The following is a 19,572-nucleotide window of genomic DNA, read 5'->3' as shown; positions in this document are numbered from 1 at the left end:
AATACACTAGCGACCAGCTCGTGCGTTACGTAATTTGATATTTTAATGCGAGTTGCACATTCGCCTAATGATTTAAGTTTTGTATGGCGGAATTATTAGTTGCACCCGATTTAAAGAGCAATGAAACAATAAAATTAAGCATAAATAAATGTGTGTTATTAAAAGTTATAGTATGGAAACTCTTATAGTTCCTTTGTGGAGCCAACTCGGTCACAATGACCGAGCCCGTAACGGGATGTTTCTATTGAGATTTATCCCTGTGCTATTTTGTCTCATTCTTTCCTTGCTCTTACACGAAGTTTTAAGGAAAACATAAACAGTTTTTCTCCTTAGTCTCTTACTGCAATAAATAGTTATTGCATCGTCTGTTAATCCTTTCCCTTCTGAGATGCTTACAATCTACTAAAAGATAACAAGATGGTTTTGGACTTTCCAGGAAAGGAGTGTTTGGTAATCCCGCCCCTATCAAGAATTGTATACATATATATATCACGTTATCTGCATAGATTCTTCATATCAATTAAAATAGTTACTCCGGATGTATCAAATGTTGTCCCTTATACAGAAATTCTTACCACTAGGGATTTTTATTTTAGAATTTAAGCACGAAATAGGCTATCTATTCTCTGCACACCACGGATATCGAAACTCGGATTCTAGTATTGTAAGTTTTCAGACATACTGCTGTGCCACTGGAGGATGAGAAGTTAATTAGTCACGCAAGCGTTTTATGCAGGCTAGCCTTGTTTTTCAGGATTACGTTAAAAACCCAAACAACAGTCTAGGATAAAACTGTAGTTGAGAGAACTTACAGGAAATGAGAGTTTCAAGAGTGTTAAACATTCTAGTAGTTATGATTATTGCTTGAAAACCTAACATTTAACTACATATAAACATAAATAAGATGTTACCACTTCGATCCTTTGTTACTCAGAACTTGTATTTATTTATGAACCTCAGTGCAAGGTGAACCCATATTAGATTTGTATTCTCTGCACGCTTTTATTGGATGAATGTAGTAATTCGGTACTCGAGCACAATACTTACGTGCACCTAATCTCATACCATTCCTATCACTGCCACCTGGTGCCAGGAGTTTCAGTATAAAAGTGATTCGAATAAATTTCAAGGTTATTTTATGTGTAACGAAGGAAGGAAAGCTGATAGGTCACATAAAGCCGAATATCTATCTTGTCTTCGAAACAAACACTTAGTTTATCTTTGTTTAAAATAGGCTACAAGTTTACAACAGTACCTTTTAGTTAAATATGTTTCTGTGGTAACTAGATACATACAACCAGAATAAAAGTGCACTTCCCGAATAAAATGAGGACGACTGAAAGTATTTTCTTTGCAAAATTTTATTTGGGAAGACGTAACTTTCCACACAAACAACATTTTTCTGTTGGCGAACAGCAATCTTCGCATGAATTATACAATTTACTTTAATAAGCACATATTTGATACAATATTTTAAATATTGGAAAAGATCGATGTGGAAATATTCGAGAAAGATTCTATTTTACTGACCAGTTATTTAACTACCTTTAAAGTGAAAGTTTTATGCCGTAACAGCGTAATATCACAACAATTATGAAGTTATAATACATGCATACATGTACGTCAGTGAATATCACTGTGTTTTGGAGTACACAGCGTAAATGAAGTAAAAGTCTTAAGTAACAACTCAGTAACTATTAGGATAAACAACCTAACCAACCGACTCACTGATGGAGTAAACAACCTAATAACAAATCATTTGTTGAATTGCTAGACGATAACAGATGAAACTTAAATATTTTACCTACTTTTTCATATTAATCAACGTCTATTTATAGGAGAAAGTGAAGTAACTCAGCAATTCATAAAATAGCAAACTAGAAAAATGTCGCTTGTCTCTTAGTTCCTAATTGTCATTGTATATTACAGGTCTCTTAGTTCCCGTTTGTCATATCTTTACAGTGTCTAACAACCTTGTCAATAATGTCACATTTTTGTGAAGTACAAACCATGTAACTTTTTAATAATACAACTTAGCACTGTTATATGTGAAGATAAGCCAGCACTTGGTGGAAGCACCATTGGTAACAATTATTGCTGTGAGTCTATTTGGATAGATGGCGTCTACCAGTTTTGTACAATGGGATGGTATAATTTTTGTCTATTCTTCCTGGCAGTATTGCTCCAGTTCTGAGGATCATTGATGAACTGCAGTCTTCATGTCTTTCCACAAATTTTCTATTTGATTCAAGTCAGGACTTTGATTGGACCACTCTAAGAGATTCACTTTGTTCCTTTGGAGTGGAGCTTTGGTCAGGACTTTGATTGGACCACTCTGAGAGATTCACTTTGTTCCTCTGGAGTGGAGCTTTGGTCAGGACTTTGATTGGATCACTCTAAGAGATTCACTTTGTTCCTCTGGAGTGGAGCTTTGGTCAGGACTTTGATTGGACCACTCTAAGAGATTCACTTTGTTCCTTTGGAGTGGAGCTTTGGTCAGGACTTTGATTGGACCACTCTAAGAGATTCACTTTGTTCCTCTGGAGTGGAGCTTTGGTCTTGTTCTTCAGGTCCTGCAGAAAAGTGGATTTTGGACCCAGTTTTAGATTCTTGACTGACTCAAGCATGTCTTCCTCTGGGATTCACTTATTCCATCCATCTTTCACTCAACCCTGACAACCTTCCCAGTCTCTGGTGGTAAGAAGAATCTTCATAACATAATGCTGTCACCACCATGCTTGACAGTTGATGATGTTGACTGGCTGATGTGCAGTGGGGACGTAACACATTAAATTTTGGCAATAAAAACTAACTTTGTGTCTCCTCTGACCACAAATCCTTCTACTACATGTCTAAAATGTAATTTAGGTGATTTGTTGTAAACTCCATATGACATATACCAGCTTTGTGTTTCTACCAGGGTATTTTCAATTCATGAACATTCACTCCCATTTCAAAACATTGCAAATCTCTCAATGTCACTGTTGGCTTCACAGTGACATACCTAATCAGTTTCCTGATTGTCTGGCTGCTAAGTTTGGAAGGATAGCCTCATCTGGATTGTATGAAGAACATTCCACTTCTTTATGATGGGCTTCACTTTACTCAAAGGGACAATCAGCAACTATGACAATTTTTTGTAACCTTTTCCTGATCTGTATTTCTCTATCATTGACTTGTTTGGAAAGATCCTTGGTTGTTATGATTGGTTTGTCGTGCCACTGTGTGAGTTGTGTTTTGAACAGATGCATTTGTTCTGAAATCAAGTTAAATCACTTTGATTAAACACAGACAACGACCATTACACTTATTTTGTGACATCTGAAACTAATCTCTTGCACCTGACCTGATTTAGGGTTGCCATAGTAAAGGGTTTGAATATTTATGTTATTTAGAATATTTAAATTTTCTTTAAAAATCTAACCTACTTACCGAATATCAGCGTTTTTTTTCACCTTTCTAAGTTTGTAGTAGATTGTGGATTCTAACTATTATATTCCATTTAAAAATTTCATAATTGCAAGTTTAAACGGCAACAAAATGTAGAAACTGTCCACAGATAAATACTGTAACAAAGCACTTTATGTATCATCGGTTCTCGGTTTCTAATTTTACTTATGTATATAGTACCAAATGTAGTCGCTAGGGGAAGAAAAAAACCACATTACCCTCTACCCAGCGGGAGGAATCGAACCCAAATTATGCGTTTCTCAGTCCGTAGACTTACTGCTGTTCTACCGGAAGAAAATTATCGGATAAAAAACCACAAGAATTATAATTATGTCTATCATAAGAGTTATATGATAAATAACTCCAGAGTTATATGAAGTACACCGTCAGTTATATAAAGTACCTTCAGAGTTGCGTTAAAAATATGTCAGAATTATAAAATCTCTAAAAATATATAAATTAGTAAAAAATGATTCGTAGTTTAAGTTAATATACAATTAAGATATGTTTTAGATACAACACAAATATAATCTAAATTAATATACAATTAAAATATGTTTTAGATACAACACAAGTGTAGTTTAAATTAATACACAATTAAGATATGTTTTAGACACAACACAAGCGTAGTGTAAATTAATATACAATTAAGATATGTTTTAGACACAACACAAGCGTAGTGTAAATTAATATACAATTAAGATATGTTTTAGACACAACACAAGCGTAGTGTAAATTAATATACAATTAAGATATGTTTTAGACACAACACAAGTGTAGTTTAAATTAATATACAATTAAGATATGTTTTAGACACAACACAAGTGTAGATTAAATTAATATACAATTAAGATATGTTTTAGATAAACCACAAGTGTAGTTTAAACTAATCTACAATCATAAATTCTAATAGATTGAAACCCTCTACTACAGTTAAATAGTAAAAGCTTCAACTAGAATTTATTCACAGAACTGGTAATAGAATAAAGTGACACCTGACGGTTCAAAATTTTTACAACTTTATTCATGTATCAGTTACTAGTTCTTAAAAGCGGACAAATGACGATATACCATTTACACAGTAAATTTTGTTTTAAAACGTTCGTAACACGATTATCTGTATATAGCTATCTCTAAACACCAGTGGGGACAGAAGACAGTCAGCACCAGCCACAGACAACTTCATACTTGTATCTAAAGACTACAGGAGACAGTTAATCAACACCGTCTACAGTTAATTTTATAGTTGTATCAAAAGACTACAGGAGACAGTTAATCAACACCGTCTACAGTTAATTTTATAGTTGTATCTAAAGACTACAGGGGACAGTTAATCAACACCGTCCATAGATAACTATATAGTTGTATCTAAAGACTACAGGAGACAGTTAATCAACACCATCCACAGTTAATTTTATAGTTGTATCTAAAGACTACAGGGAACAGTTAATCAACACCATCCACAGTTAATTTTATAAATGTATCTAAAGACTACAGGAGACAGTTAATCAACACCATCCACAGTTAATTTTATAGATGTATCTAAAGACTACAGGAGACAGTTAATCAACACCATCCACAGTTAATTTTATAAATGTATCTAAAGACTACAGGAGACAGTTAATCAACACCATCCACAGTTAATTTTATAGTTGTATCTAAAGACTACAGGAGACAATTAATCAACACCATCCACAGTTAATTTTATAGTTGTATCTAAAGACTACAGGGGACAGTTAATCAACACCATCCACAGTTAATTTTATAGATGTATCTAAAGACTACAGGGGACAGTTAATCAACACCGTCCATAGATAACTATATAGTTGTATCTAAAGACTACAGGGGACAGTTAATCAACACCATCCACAGTTAATTTTATAAATGTATCTAAAGACTACAGGAGACAGTTAATCAACACCATCCACAGTCAATTTTATAGTTGTATCTAAAGACTACAGGAGAGAGTTAATCAACACCATCCACAGTTAATTTTATAAATGTATCTAAAGACTACAGGAGACAGTTAATCAACACCATCCACAGTTAATTTTATAGTTGTATCTAAAGACTACAGGAGACAATTAATCAACACCATCCACAGTTAATTTTATAGTTGTATCTAAAGACTACAGGGGACAGTTAATCAACACCATCCACAGTTAATTTTATAGATGTATCTAAAGACTACAGGAGACAGTTAATCAACACCATCCACAGTTAATTTTATAGTTGTATCTAAAGACTACAGGGGACAGTTAATCAACACCGTCCATAGATAACTATATAGTTGTATCTAAAGACTACAGGGGACAGTTAATCAACACCATCCACAGATAATTTTATAAATGTATCTAAAGACTACAGGAGACAGTTAATCAACACCATCCACAGTTAATTTTATAGTTGTATCTAAAGACTACAGGGGACAGTTAATCAACACCATCCACAGTTAATTTTATAGTTGTATCTAAAGACTACAGGGGACAGTTAATCAACACCATCCACAGTTAATTTTATAGATGTATCTAAAGACTACAGGGGACAGTTAATCAACACCGTCCATAGATAACTATATAGTTGTATCTAAAGACTACAGGGGACAGTTAATCAACACCATTCACAGTTAATTTTATAAATGTATCTAAAGACTACAGGAGACAGTTAATCAACACCATCAACAGTCAATTTTATAGTTGTATCTAAAGACTACAGGAGACAGTTAATCAACACCATCCACAGTTAATTTTATAGATGTATCTAAAGACTACAGGAGACAGTTAATCAACACCATCCACAGTTAAGTTTATAGTTGTATCTAAAGACTACAGGGAACAGTTAATCAACACCATCCACAGTTAATTTTATAAATGTATCTAAAGACTACAGGAGACAGTTAATCAACACCATCCACAGTTAATTTTATAGATGTATCTAAAGACCACAGGAGACAGTTAATCAACACCATCCACAGTTAATTTTATAGTTGTATCTAAAGACTACAGGAAACAATTAATCAACACCATCCACAGTTAATTTTATAGTTGTATCTAAAGACTACAGGGGACAGTTAATCAACACCATCCACAGTTAATTTTATAGATGTATCTAAAGACTACAGGGGACAGTTAATCAACACCGTCCATAGATAACTATATAGTTGTATCTAAAGACTACAGAGGACAGTTAATCAACACCATCCACAGTAAATTTTATAAATGTATCTAAAGACTACAGGAGACAGTTAATCAACACCATCCACAGTCAATTTTATAGTTGTATCTAAAGACTACAGGAGACAGTTAATCAACACCATCCACAGTCAATTTTATAGTTGCATCTAAAGACTACAGGAGACAGTTAATCAACACCATCCACAGTTAATTTTATAGATGTATCTAAAGACTACAGGAGACAGTTAATCAACACCATCCACAGTTAATTTTATAAATGTATCTAAAGACTACAGGAGACAGTTAATCAATACCATCCACAGTTAATTTTATAGTTGTATCTAAAGACTACAGGGGACAGTTAATCAACACCATCCACAGTTAATTTTATAGTTGTATCTAAAGACTACAGGGGACAGTTAATCAACACCATCCACAGTTAATTTTATAGATGTATCTAAAGACTACAGGGGACAGTTGATCAACACCGTCCATAGATAACTATATAGTTGTATCTAAAGACTACAGGGGACAGTTATTCAACACCATCCACAGTTAATTTTATAAATGTATCTAAAGACTACAGGAGACAGTTAATCAACACCATCCACAGTCAATTTTATAGTTGTATCTAAAGACTACAGGAGACAGTTAATCAACACCATCCACAGTTAATTTTATAGATGTATCTAAAGACTACAGGAGACAGTTAATCAACACCATCCACAGTTAATTTTATAGATGTATCTAAAGACTACAGGAGACAGTTAATCAACACCATCCACAGTTAATTTTATAGATGTATCTAAAGACTACAGGAGACAGTTAATCAACACCATCCACAGTTAATTTTATAGTTGTATCTAAATACTACAGGAGACAATTAATCAACACCATCCACAGTTAATTTTATAGTTGTATCTAAAGACTACAGGGGACAGTTAATCAACACCATCCACAGTTAATTTTATAAATGTATCTAAAGACTACAGGAGACAGTTAATCAACACCATCCACAGTTAATTTTATAGTTGTATCTAAAGACTACAGGAGACAGTTAATCAACACCATCCACAGTTAATTTTATAGTTGTATCTAAAGACTACAGGAGACAGTTAATCAACACCATCCACAGTTAATTTTATAGTTGTATCTAAAGACTACAGGGGACAGTTAATCAACACCATCCACAGTTAATTTTATAAATGTATCTAAAGACTACAGGAGACAGTTAATCAACACCATCCACAGTTAATTTTATAGTTGTATCTAAAGACTACAGGAGACAGTTAATCAACACCATCCACAGTTAATTTTATAGTTGTATCTAAAGACTACAGGGGACAGTTAATGAACACCATCCACAGTTAATTGTATAGATGTATCTAAAGACTACAGGAGACAGTTAATCAACACCATCCACAGTTTATTTTATAGATGTATCTAAAGACTACAGGGGACAGTTAATCAACACCATCTACAAATAACTTTATAGCTGTAGCCTTTAGGTTAGAGAGAATTGGAGACAGTCAACAGAAACCACAGCTGACTTTCAGACTGATCCAGTGAGGATATTTGTTACGGCCTCGACATTTAAATACCGTTTTTGGAGACCAAGAGAAGCATTGTTTGTCACGGACAGAGCACAAAACTGCTAGGCTATTCCCAGCGTCGTATAAACCTAAGAATCCGCGTATTGTCACTATGTTTGGAGGCTAATATTGAAGTTTAACTTCTTGCTACACTCGAACGTTTGGCAGTCTTCAGGTTTAACGTGTTAAAAACTTTATTCTAGTTATAGCTTACAGTTGTAGCAACTGATTCGCGTTACAAAGCCTACTCTTCGCGTTGTTACTTGTATAAACCTTTTTGTTTCCCCTCACAGAATCATGGGAAAAGTCGACGGACGTCGTATCTGTCGTTAATAGTTCCAACCAGTACACTGTCCAGGGTCTTTCTTCACTTACCATGTACAGCTTCCGATTACGTGCACAAAATACTCTTGGACCAGGCGACTTCAGTGAAATACTTAACATTACAACCGACAGTGAGCGTAAGTTGATCACTAAACTTATGAGATAGTAAATATCTTAAGATTTTGTTTAACATTGATTTATTATTCCTATGATCGTACAGTTTGTGTGTGAGTTTTTACTTGCATTAAATTGCTAATTCACATTCTAACCAATCACATTTGCTTTTCCTAAATATATATGTATTATGAAACTGACACAAGCGGTGACGTGGAGATATTATGCAGATTTATGATCACTAAGGTGCACTCTCGTAACCTAACGCAGTGAATATATAGTTGAAGTTGAATATATAGTAGAAAGTTGATTTTGGAATATTTTGTTATGTTTTTATGCAATTGGTTTATTCTTATTTCTCCTGATTTTATTAGTTCAAATAATTAATATTATTATTTATGTTTTATTGTTCCTTAATATTAGTATTAACACAGTTTTTGATAACTCTAACTTTTATTCCAGGTGTTGTTGCAGTTTAATAAATTGTTTGTTTATTAAACCCTAGTTGTAGGAACGGGTTATTTCAGATTGTTAGAACTGTCATTTAAGGTGAGCATTTGTTTACAATAAACTTTGTATGTACAAGGTCTAGGGTGAATGTGGTTTTTACTATAAACTCTGCATGCAATAGGTCTAAGTTCAACGTGGTTTTACCGTACATATTTCATATACATCAAGGGTGAGCATGGTTTCACTGTAAAAACTTTAACAACGGCTTTGGTAAGAATTCTTTAATTCACAATATAAGAACTTTTGAACATTTCATGAAGTCAGTAGACTGTTCTACAAAGTGCCCGTAAGCTACGTTAACAAATGTATTTACATGTAACACTAGAGTATAAACAAAGTGTTATCACTCAATTATTGTGAAAATATACAACAAAATATCTTCTCAGTGCCTAAAGATACTCGTTTTTATCTCCTTCACAATTAAATAATTAAGAACACAGAGAGGAATGTTCAACTCAATCATGTTACTTTATTTCTCAGCCACACTGACATGTTTTACTGCATCATGTTACTTTATTTCTCAGCCACAGTAACATGTTTTACTGCATCATGTTACTTTATTTCTCAGCCACACTGACATGTTTTACTGCATCATGTTAATTTATTTCTCAGCCACAGTAACATGTTTTACTGCATCATGTTACTTTATTTCTCAGCCACAGTAACATGTTTTACTGCATCATGTTACTTTATTTCTCAGCCACACTGACATGTTTTACTGCATCATGTTACTTTATTTCTCAGCCACACTGACATGTTTTACTGCATCATGTTACTTTATTTCTCAGCCACAGTAACATGTTTTACTGCATCATGTTACTTTATTTCTCAGCCACACTGACATGTTTTACTGCATCATGTTGCTTTATTTTCTCAGCCACAGTAACATGTTTTACTGCATCATGTTATTTTATTTTCAGCCACAGTAACATGTTTTACTGCATCATGTTACTTTATTTTCAGCCACAGTAACATGTTTTACTGCATCATGTCAATTTATTTCTCAGCCACACTGACATGTTTTACTGCATCATGTTACTTTATTTCTCAGCCACAGTAACATGTTTTACTGCATCATGTTACTTTATTTCTCAGCCACACTGACATGTTTTACTGCATCATGTTACTTTATTTCTCAGCCACACTGACATGTTTTACTGCATCATGTTACTTTATTTCTCAGCCACAGTAACATGTTTTACTGCATCATGTTACTTTATTTCTCAGCCACACTGACATGTTTTACTGCATCATGTTACTTTTATTCTCAGCCACAGTAACATGTTTTACTGCATCATGTTACTTTATTTCTCAGCCACAGTAACATGTTTTACTGCATCATGTTACTTTATTTCTCAGCCACAGTAACATGTTTTACTGCATCATGTCAATTTATTTCTCAGCCACACTGACATGTTTTACTGCATCATGTTACTTTATTTCTCAATACACACTGACATGTTTTACTGCATCATGTTACTTTATTTCTCAGCCATAGAGAGAAATGTTTTACTGCATCATGTTACTTTATTTCTCAGCCACAGTAACATGTTTTACTGCATCATGTTAATTTATTTCTCAGCCACACTGACATGTTTTACTGCATCATGTTACTTTATTTCTCAGCCACACTGACATGTTTTACTGCATCATGTTACTTTATTTCTCAGCCACAGTAACATGTTTTACTGCATCATGTTACTTTATTTCTCAGCCATAGAGAGAAATGTTTTACTGCATCATGTTACTTTATTTCTCAGCCACAGTAACATGTTTTACTGCATCATGTTAATTTATTTCAGCCACACTGACATGTTTTACTGCATCATGTTACTTTATTTCTCAGCCACACTGACATGTTTTACTGCATCATGTTACTTTATTTCTCAGCCACAGTAACATGTTTTACTGCATCATGTTACTTTATTTCTCAGCCATAGAGAGAAATGTTTTACTGCATCATGTTACTTTATTTCTCAGCCATAGAGAGAAATGTTTTACTGCATCATGTTACTTTATTTCTCAGCCATAGAGAGAAATGTTTTACTGCATCATGTTGCTTTATTTCAGCCATAGAGAGAAATGTTTTACTGCATCATGTTACTTTATTTCTCAGCCATAGAGAGAAATGTTTTACTGCATCATGTTACTTTATTTCTCAGCCATAGAGAGAAATGTTTTACTGCATCATGTTACTTTATTTCTCAGCCATAGAGAGAAATGTTTTACTGCATCATGTTACTTTATTTCTCAGCCACAGTAACATGTTTTACTGCATCATGTTACTTTATTTCTCAGGCACAGTAACATGTTTTACTGCATCATGTTACTTTATTTCTCAGCCACAGTAACATGTTTTACTGCATCATGTTACTTTATTTCTCAGCCACAGTAACATGTTTTACTGCATCATGTTAATTTATTTCTCAGCCACACTGACATGTTTTACTGCATCATGTTACTTTATTTCTCAGCCACAGTAACATGTTTTACTGCATCATGTTACTTTATTTCTCAGCCACACTGACATGTTTTACTGCATCATGTTACTTTATTTCTCAGCCACAGTAACATGTTTTACTGCATCATGTTACTTTATTTCTCAGCCACAGTAACATGTTTTACTGCATCATGTTACTTTATTTCTCAGCCACAGTAACATGTTTTACTGCATCATGTTACTTTATTTCTCAGCCATAGAGAGAAATGTTTTACTGCATCATGTTACTTTATTTCTCAGCCACAGTAACATGTTTTACTGCATCATGTTACTTTATTTCTCAGCCATAGAGAGAAATGTTTTACTGCATCATGTTACTTTATTTCTCATCCACAGTAACATGTTTTACTGCATCATGTTAATTTATTTCTCAGCCACACTGACATGTTTTACTGCATCATGTTACTTTATTTCTCAGCCATAGAGAGAAATGTTTTACTGCATCATGTTACTTTATTTCTCAGCCACAGTAACATGTTTTACTGCATCATGTTAATTTATTTCTCAGCCACACTGACATGTTTTACTGCATCATGTTACTTTATTTCTCAGCCACAGTAACATGTTTTACTGCATCATGTTACTTTATTTCTCAGCCATAGAGAGAAATGTTTTACTCCAACATGTTATTTTTCTTTTTCAGCCCCAGAAGCGATTCCAGAGGAAGTGAGGTTTACGCCCACCAGTTCTCGAGCAATACGTGTTGAATGGAGAGTGAGTTTTATTCTTTATAGTTACTGTAAGAAGATATACTGTTGTGTATCTGTAAGAAGATATACTGTTGTGTATCTGTAAGAAGATATACTGTTGTGTATATTGTGTTGTTAAAAATGTAATATTTTGATCACTTTTTATGGCTAAACTTGTTAAAGTATTGATTGGAAACCTGGTGCCCTAATTTATTTTTACATGAATAACAACATTTTTTTTTTAAATTAGAAAGTTGAGTTGTTCTTGTTGGCGATTCAGACTTTATTTGTTAGTGAACTCTGACCTTTACTGACCGTGAGTCAACTTTTCTACTTTTGGAACCTACGAGTTTTTACACAAAATTTCAAAGATTGAGGTTGACAAAGATTTTACCCATATTTCGACATGAAATTTAAACTGTATTTTTGTGTTTTCTTCATAACTTTAATTTTTACATGAGAATTCCGCAAGTCACGACTTTAGAGTTAACTTCCAATTTAAGGTGTGCATTATTAATGTTATATTGAAATCCAAATATAACTTGCAGGTGTGAGTCAAGGGTTAACATTTAGTTAAGTTAGAGGGGGTATTACCGCCCCAGCAAGAGGCGATCTGTATATTAAAGTATTCCGTGCACTGTCACTCTCAAAAACTCTATATAAACACAAATTACTTGCCTTGGTGCAAGATTAAGGATTTTCAATCGATGGGATTGGTATAATGTGTCAGTCGTTGGTAAAAGAGTAGTCCATGAGTTGACGGTGGGTGGTGATAATTAGCCGCCTTTCCTCTTGTCTTACTCTACTATATTTGGCACGGCTAGCGTAGATAGCCCTCTGTAACTTTACGTGAATTTCAAAAACAAACAAACAATGACAGATCGTTTAAGTCCAATATTACGATCAATGTGAGACCTGACATGGCCAGGTGGGTTAAGGCGTTCAACTCGTAATGTGATGGTCAAATCCCCGTCACACCAAACATGCTCGCCCTTTCAGCCGTTTGGGCGTTATAATGTGACGGTCAATCCCACTATTCGTTAGTAAAAGAGTAGCCCAATAGTTGGCGCTGGGTGGTGATGACTAGCTGCCTTCCCTCTAGTTTTACATTGCTAAATTAGGGACGGCTTGCGCAGATAGCCCTCGAGTAACTTTGCGCGAAACTGAAAAACAAACAAACAAAGATCAATGTTTTATATGTAAATCTAAATGTATTAGAGCTACCATACGATCCTCGGTATCAAAAACTAAGAAATAACTGGATATTAAATGTAGCCAGTCTTTCAGTGTTAAAGAGCATGCGCCCTTCATTAAGGAAGTATCAAGTTTACATTATGAAATTTCAAAATAACAAACGTTAACTCACATTTGACATATAACACCTTTTGTTACTGGCTTCTAACAAAGCACTCTATAATGATTGACTAAGACCATCTACACATGGTAGCACTGCTGCTATCTAATCATTCATAAAACTTTGTCAGATTTAGTAGTACCATGATTTGAAAGTTGTTACATCACCACGTTTGGAAATACAGATATTTGAATTTCCCACAGTCCTTGTCAGTAAAACTGTTGTTTCTGTGCTACACGAATATAACATTACCCTGTAATAAATTATAACGTGTTCAGGTACATACAACCTAGGCTGCTCTCACTACACTTAAGGACCGTTGATCTTAGATTTTAAAAGAGATATTTATACAAGTTTTCACTTGGCAAGAGCTTCAGTGACGCAGGTAAACTTAGCATACATTGTACAGACGTTTTAAAATATATTTTATTAAATAAATATGATTTCATTTCAGACATATGACCATATAGTAATGGGTTTTATTCCTTTAAACAGTATGCTTTCACTTGCTATAATAAAAACACTCACCAGCGAATTATATAGCTTCCTCCTTACTTGTTATTGTTGTAACAGTTCACCACACCTTGTCTTGATATAGTTGTAACAGTTCACCACACCTTGTCTTGATATTGTTGTAACAATTCACCACACATTGTCTTGATATTGTTGTAACACTTCACCACACCTTGTTTTGATATTGTTGTAACAATTCACCACACATTGTCTTGATATTGTTGTAACACTTCACCACACCTTGTTTTGTTATTGTTGTAACAGTTCACCACACCTTGTTTTGTTATTGTTGTAACAGTTCACCACACCTTGTCTTGATATCGTTGTAACACTTCACCACACCTTGTCTTGTTGTTGCTGTAACAGTTCACCACACCTTGTTATTGTTGTAACAGTTCACCAAACCTTGTCTTGATATTGTTGTAACAATTAACCACACCTTGTCTTGATATTGTTGTAACAGTTCACCACACCTTGTTTTTTTATTGTTGTAACAGTTCACCACACCTTGTCTTGATATTGTTGTAATACTTCACCACACCTTGTCTTGTTGTTGCTGTAACAGTTCACCACACCTTGTTATTGTTGTAACAGTTCACCACACCTTGTCTTGATATTATTGTAACAATTCACCACACATTGTCTTGATATTGTTGTAACAGTTCGCCACACCTTGTTTTGTTATTGTTGTAACAGTTCACCACACCTTGTCTTGATATTGTTGTAACAATTCACCACACCTTGTTTTGTTATTGTTGTAACAGTTCACCACACCTTGTTTTGATATTGTTGTAACACTTCACCACATTTTGTTTTGTTATTGTTGTAACACTTCACCACACCTTGTCTTCATATTGTTGTAACAGTTCACCACATCTTGTTTTGTTATTGTTGTAACAGTTCACCACACCTTGTCTTGATATCGTTGTAACACTTCACCACACCTTGTCTTGATATCGTTGTAACACTTCACCACACCTTGTCTTGTTGTTGCTGTAACAGTTCACCACACCTTGTCTTGCTGTTGCTGTAACAGTTCACCACACCTTCTCTTGTTATTGTTGTAACAGTTCACCACACCTTCTCTTGTTATTGCTGTAACAGTTCTTCACACCTTGTCTTGTTATTGTTGTAAAAATTCACCACACCTTGTTTTGTTATTGTTGTAATACTTCACCACACCTTGTCTTGTTGTTGCTGTAACAGTTCACCACACCTTGTTATTGTTGTAACAGTTCACCACACCTTGTCTTGATATTATTGTAACAATTCACCACACATTGTCTTGATATTGTTGTAACAGTTCGCCACACCTTGTTTTGTTATTGTTGTAACAGTTCACCACACCTTGTCTTGATATTGTTGTAACAATTCACCACACCTTGTTTTGTTATTGTTGTAACAGTTCACCACACCTTGTTTTGATATTGTTGTAACACTTCACCACATTTTGTTTTGTTATTGTTGTAACAGTTCACCACACCTTGTCTTGATATTGTTGTAACAATTCACCACACATTGTCTTGATATTGTTGTAACACTTCACCACACCTTGTTTTGTTATTGTTGTAACAGTTCACCACACCTTGTCTTGATATCGTTGTAACACTTCACCACACCTTGTCTTGTTGTTGCTGTAACAGTTCACCACACCTTGTTATTGTTGTAACAGTTCACCACACCTTGTCTTGATATTGTTGTAACAATTAACCACACCTTGTCTTGATATTGTTGTAACAGTTCACCACACCTTGTTTTTTATTGTTGTAACATTTCACCACACCTTGTTTTTTTATTGTTGTAACACTTCACCACACCTTGTCTTGTTGTTGCTGTAACAGTTCACCACACCTTGTTATTGTTGTAACAGTTCACCACACCTTGTCTTGATATTGTTGTAACAATTCACCACACATTGTCTTGATATTGTTGTAACACTTCACCACACCTTGTTTTGTTATTGTTGTAACAGTTCACCACACCTTGTCTTGATATCGTTGTAACACTTCACCACACCTTGTCTTGTTGTTGCTGTAACAGTTCACCACACCTTGTCTTGATATTGTTGTAACAATTAACCACACCTTGTCTTGATATTGTTGTAACAGTTCACCACACCTTGTTTTTTATTGTTGTAACATTTCACCACACCTTGTTTTTTTATTGTTGTAACATTTCACCACACCTTGTTTTATTATTGTTGTAACAGTTCACCACACCTTGTCTTGATATTTTTGTAACAGTTCACCACACCTTGTCTTGATATTGTTGTAACAATTCACCACACCTTGTTTTGTTATTGTTGTAACACTTCACCACACCTTGTTTTGTTATTGTTGTAACAGTTCACCACACCTTGTCTTGATATCGTTGTAACACTTCACCACACCTTGTCTTGATATTGTTGTAACAGTTCACCACACCTTGTTTTGTTATTGTTGTAACAGTTCACCACACCTTGTCTTGATATCGTTGTAACACTTCACCACACCTTGTCTTGATATCGTTGTAACACTTCACCACACCTTGTCTTGTTGTTGCTGTAACAGTTTCCCACACCTTGTTATTGTTGTAACAGTTCTTCACACCTTGTTTTGTTATTGTTGTAACACTTAACCACACCTTGTTTTGTTATTGTTGTAACACTTCACCACACCTTGTCTTGATATTGTTGTAACAGTTCACCACACCTTGTTTTGTTATTGTTGTAACAGTTCACCACACATTGTCTTGATATTGTTGTAACAGTTCACCACACCTTGTTTTGTTATTGTTGTAACAGTTCACCACACCTTGTCTTGATATCGTTGTAACACTTCACCACACCTTGTCTTGTTGTTGCTGTAACAGTTCACCACACCTTGTTATTGTTGTAACAGTTCACCACACCTTGTCTTGCTGTTGCTGTAACAGTTCACCACACCTTCTCTTGTTATTGTTGTAACAGTTCACCACACCTTCTCTTGTTATTGTTGTAACAGTTCACCACACCTTGTCTTGATATTGTTGTAACAGTTCACCACACCTTGTCTTGATATTGTTGTAACAGTTCTTCACACCTTGTCTTGTTATTGCTGTAACAGTTCACCCCACCTTGTTTTGTTATTGTTGTAACAGTTCACCACACCTTGTCTTGTTATTGTTGTAAAAATTCACCACACCTTGTTTTGATATTGTTGTAACACTTCACCACACCTTGTTTTGTTATTGTTGTAACAGTTCATCACACCTTGTCTTGATATCGTTGTAACACTTCACCACACCTTGTCTTGTTGTTGCTGTAACAGTTCACCACACCTTGTCATTGTTGTAACAGCTCACCACACCTTGTCTTGCTGTTGCTGTAACAGTTCACCACACCTTGTTATTGTTGTAACAGTTCACCACACCTTCTCTTGTTATTGCTGTAACAGTTCACCACACCTTGTTATTGTTGTAACAGTTCACCACACCTTCTCTTGTTATTGTTGTAACAGTTCACCACACCTTCTCTTGTTATTGTTGTAACAGTTCACCACATCTTGTCTTGATATTGTTGTAACAGTTTTTCACACCTTGTCTTGTTATTGCTGTAACAGTTCACCACACCTTGTTATTGTTGTAACAGTTCACCACACCTTGTTATTGTTGTAACGGTTCACCACACCTTCTCTTGTTGTTGTTGTAACGGTTCACCACACCTTCTCTTGTTATTGTTGTAACAGTTCACCACATCTTGTCTTGATATTGTTGTAACAGTTCTTCACACCTTGTCTTGTTATTGCTGTAACAGTTCACCACACCTTGTTATTGTTGTAACAGTTCTTCACACCTTGTATTGTTATTGTTGTAAAAATTCACCACACCTTCTCTTGTTATTGTTGTAACAGTTCACCACATCTTGTCTTGATATTGTTGTAACAGTTCTTCACACCTTGTCTTGTTATTGCTGTAACAGTTCACCACACCTTGTTATTGCTGTAACAGTTCACCACACCTTGTTATTGTTGTAACAGTTCTTCACACCTTGTCTTGTTATTGTTGTAAAAATTCACCAAACCTTGATTTGTTATTGTTGTAACAGTTCACCATACCTTGTCTTGTTATTGTTGTAAGTTTACCGTACTTTATCTTGTTGTAAGTTGTATCACATCTTACCTTCTTATTGTTGTAACAGTTCATTGTACCTTGTCATATTATTACTGTAACATTATCATGTTATTTTTGTGATAACACATGAATCCTTGTCTAAAATTATCGTTATGATTTATCTTGATTATTACCATTCTATTGTTATGACTCTATATATTACAGTATATTAAGAGGACAGTGACCTTATTCATATATATGTGACTGTACCTACTTGACTGTTCATTTTTATCGTTTTGCAGAGAATTTTGCATAGATACTCCTAACGTTGCCTGAGTATGGCTGTAACCTTTTCTGTAAGGTTTTCGTACTTTTAGTTTAAGCCTTACCTATATATATATATCTTTACCTATTTACCATTTTAACCTAACTATAATATGGTTTAACCCTATATATGACTGTACTTTCCCTAATAAAATGTAGTATCTTTACCTACTTACCATTTTAACTAAAATATGGGTTAAGTCTTGTGAATATACTACTTACTTGTCTATATACTTTCACAAGTTCACAGAAAGGCTTCTCTCAAGAGTAAATAAAACCAAACTTTATAGTAACAAATTCTTTTATTTCTTGTGTTTCATATGTCATGCTGTTTTATATCATTCTCATGATTCATGGCCTGCGCACGTTTTACTGACGTTATAACAGTACCAACTGTTAAGTGTTTGCTTCCTTACTAACAGACAACATACTAGTTAAAACAATGATCCTCGAGGCGTCCTTTGGCTCTCTGTCGAAGAAATGATTGTACATTGATAAGGTTTTCATATATATGTATATGTTCATAATTTATGTAATTAATGCCTAGAATTCATTAATAGTAAGTTCATAAAGCATCTAATTAATTTTATTTCTTTTAACGCTATTCAGGCACCCGATTCGAAAGATAGCCATCGTATAATGGGGTACTACGTGGGATACCGTCGAAGAGGTTACGAGAAAACTTTCTCTTACAAAACAGTTGTTGCTACCATGGAAACAGATTACCACTGTGACATCAATCAGCTTGATAGGTCCACTGTATATGAAGTCATAGTTCAAGCCTTTAACGACCAAGGTTCAGGCCCTGCTACAAATGTCAAGTCCGTGGAGACTTTGAAGCACGGTATGTCGTGTTACTTGTTCGTGTGTTGAGACTTTCAAAAATGTTCATTCAGTTAGACCAAACACACCATGATCACCTGCTGCGGTTAGTGCGGTTATATTTACTTCACTAAACAAC

The 19,572-nt window shown here is 34.6% G+C and overlaps 1 protein-coding gene across 1 annotated transcript in view; it reads left to right on the top strand.

The window, feature by feature from the left end:
- LOC143245838 (cell adhesion molecule Dscam1-like) overlaps window positions 1-19,572 on the top strand; it is a 94,837-nt gene that overhangs the window by 49,073 nt on the left and 26,192 nt on the right. Inside the window, exons 14-16 of the mRNA XM_076492094.1 lie at window positions 8,509-8,676; window positions 12,307-12,377; window positions 19,221-19,455. Of these exons, the coding sequence (XP_076348209.1) occupies window positions 8,509-8,676; window positions 12,307-12,377; window positions 19,221-19,455 (474 nt within the window). The remainder of the gene's footprint in view (window positions 1-8,508; window positions 8,677-12,306; window positions 12,378-19,220; window positions 19,456-19,572) is intronic.

The sequence above is a fragment of the Tachypleus tridentatus genome, chromosome 3, assembly GCF_004210375.1.
Source record: "Tachypleus tridentatus isolate NWPU-2018 chromosome 3, ASM421037v1, whole genome shotgun sequence".
Taxonomy (NCBI): Eukaryota; Metazoa; Arthropoda; class Merostomata; order Xiphosura; family Limulidae; genus Tachypleus; species Tachypleus tridentatus.
Note: the sequence above shows the minus strand (reverse complement) of the source record. Positions and strands in the feature narration are given on the sequence as shown.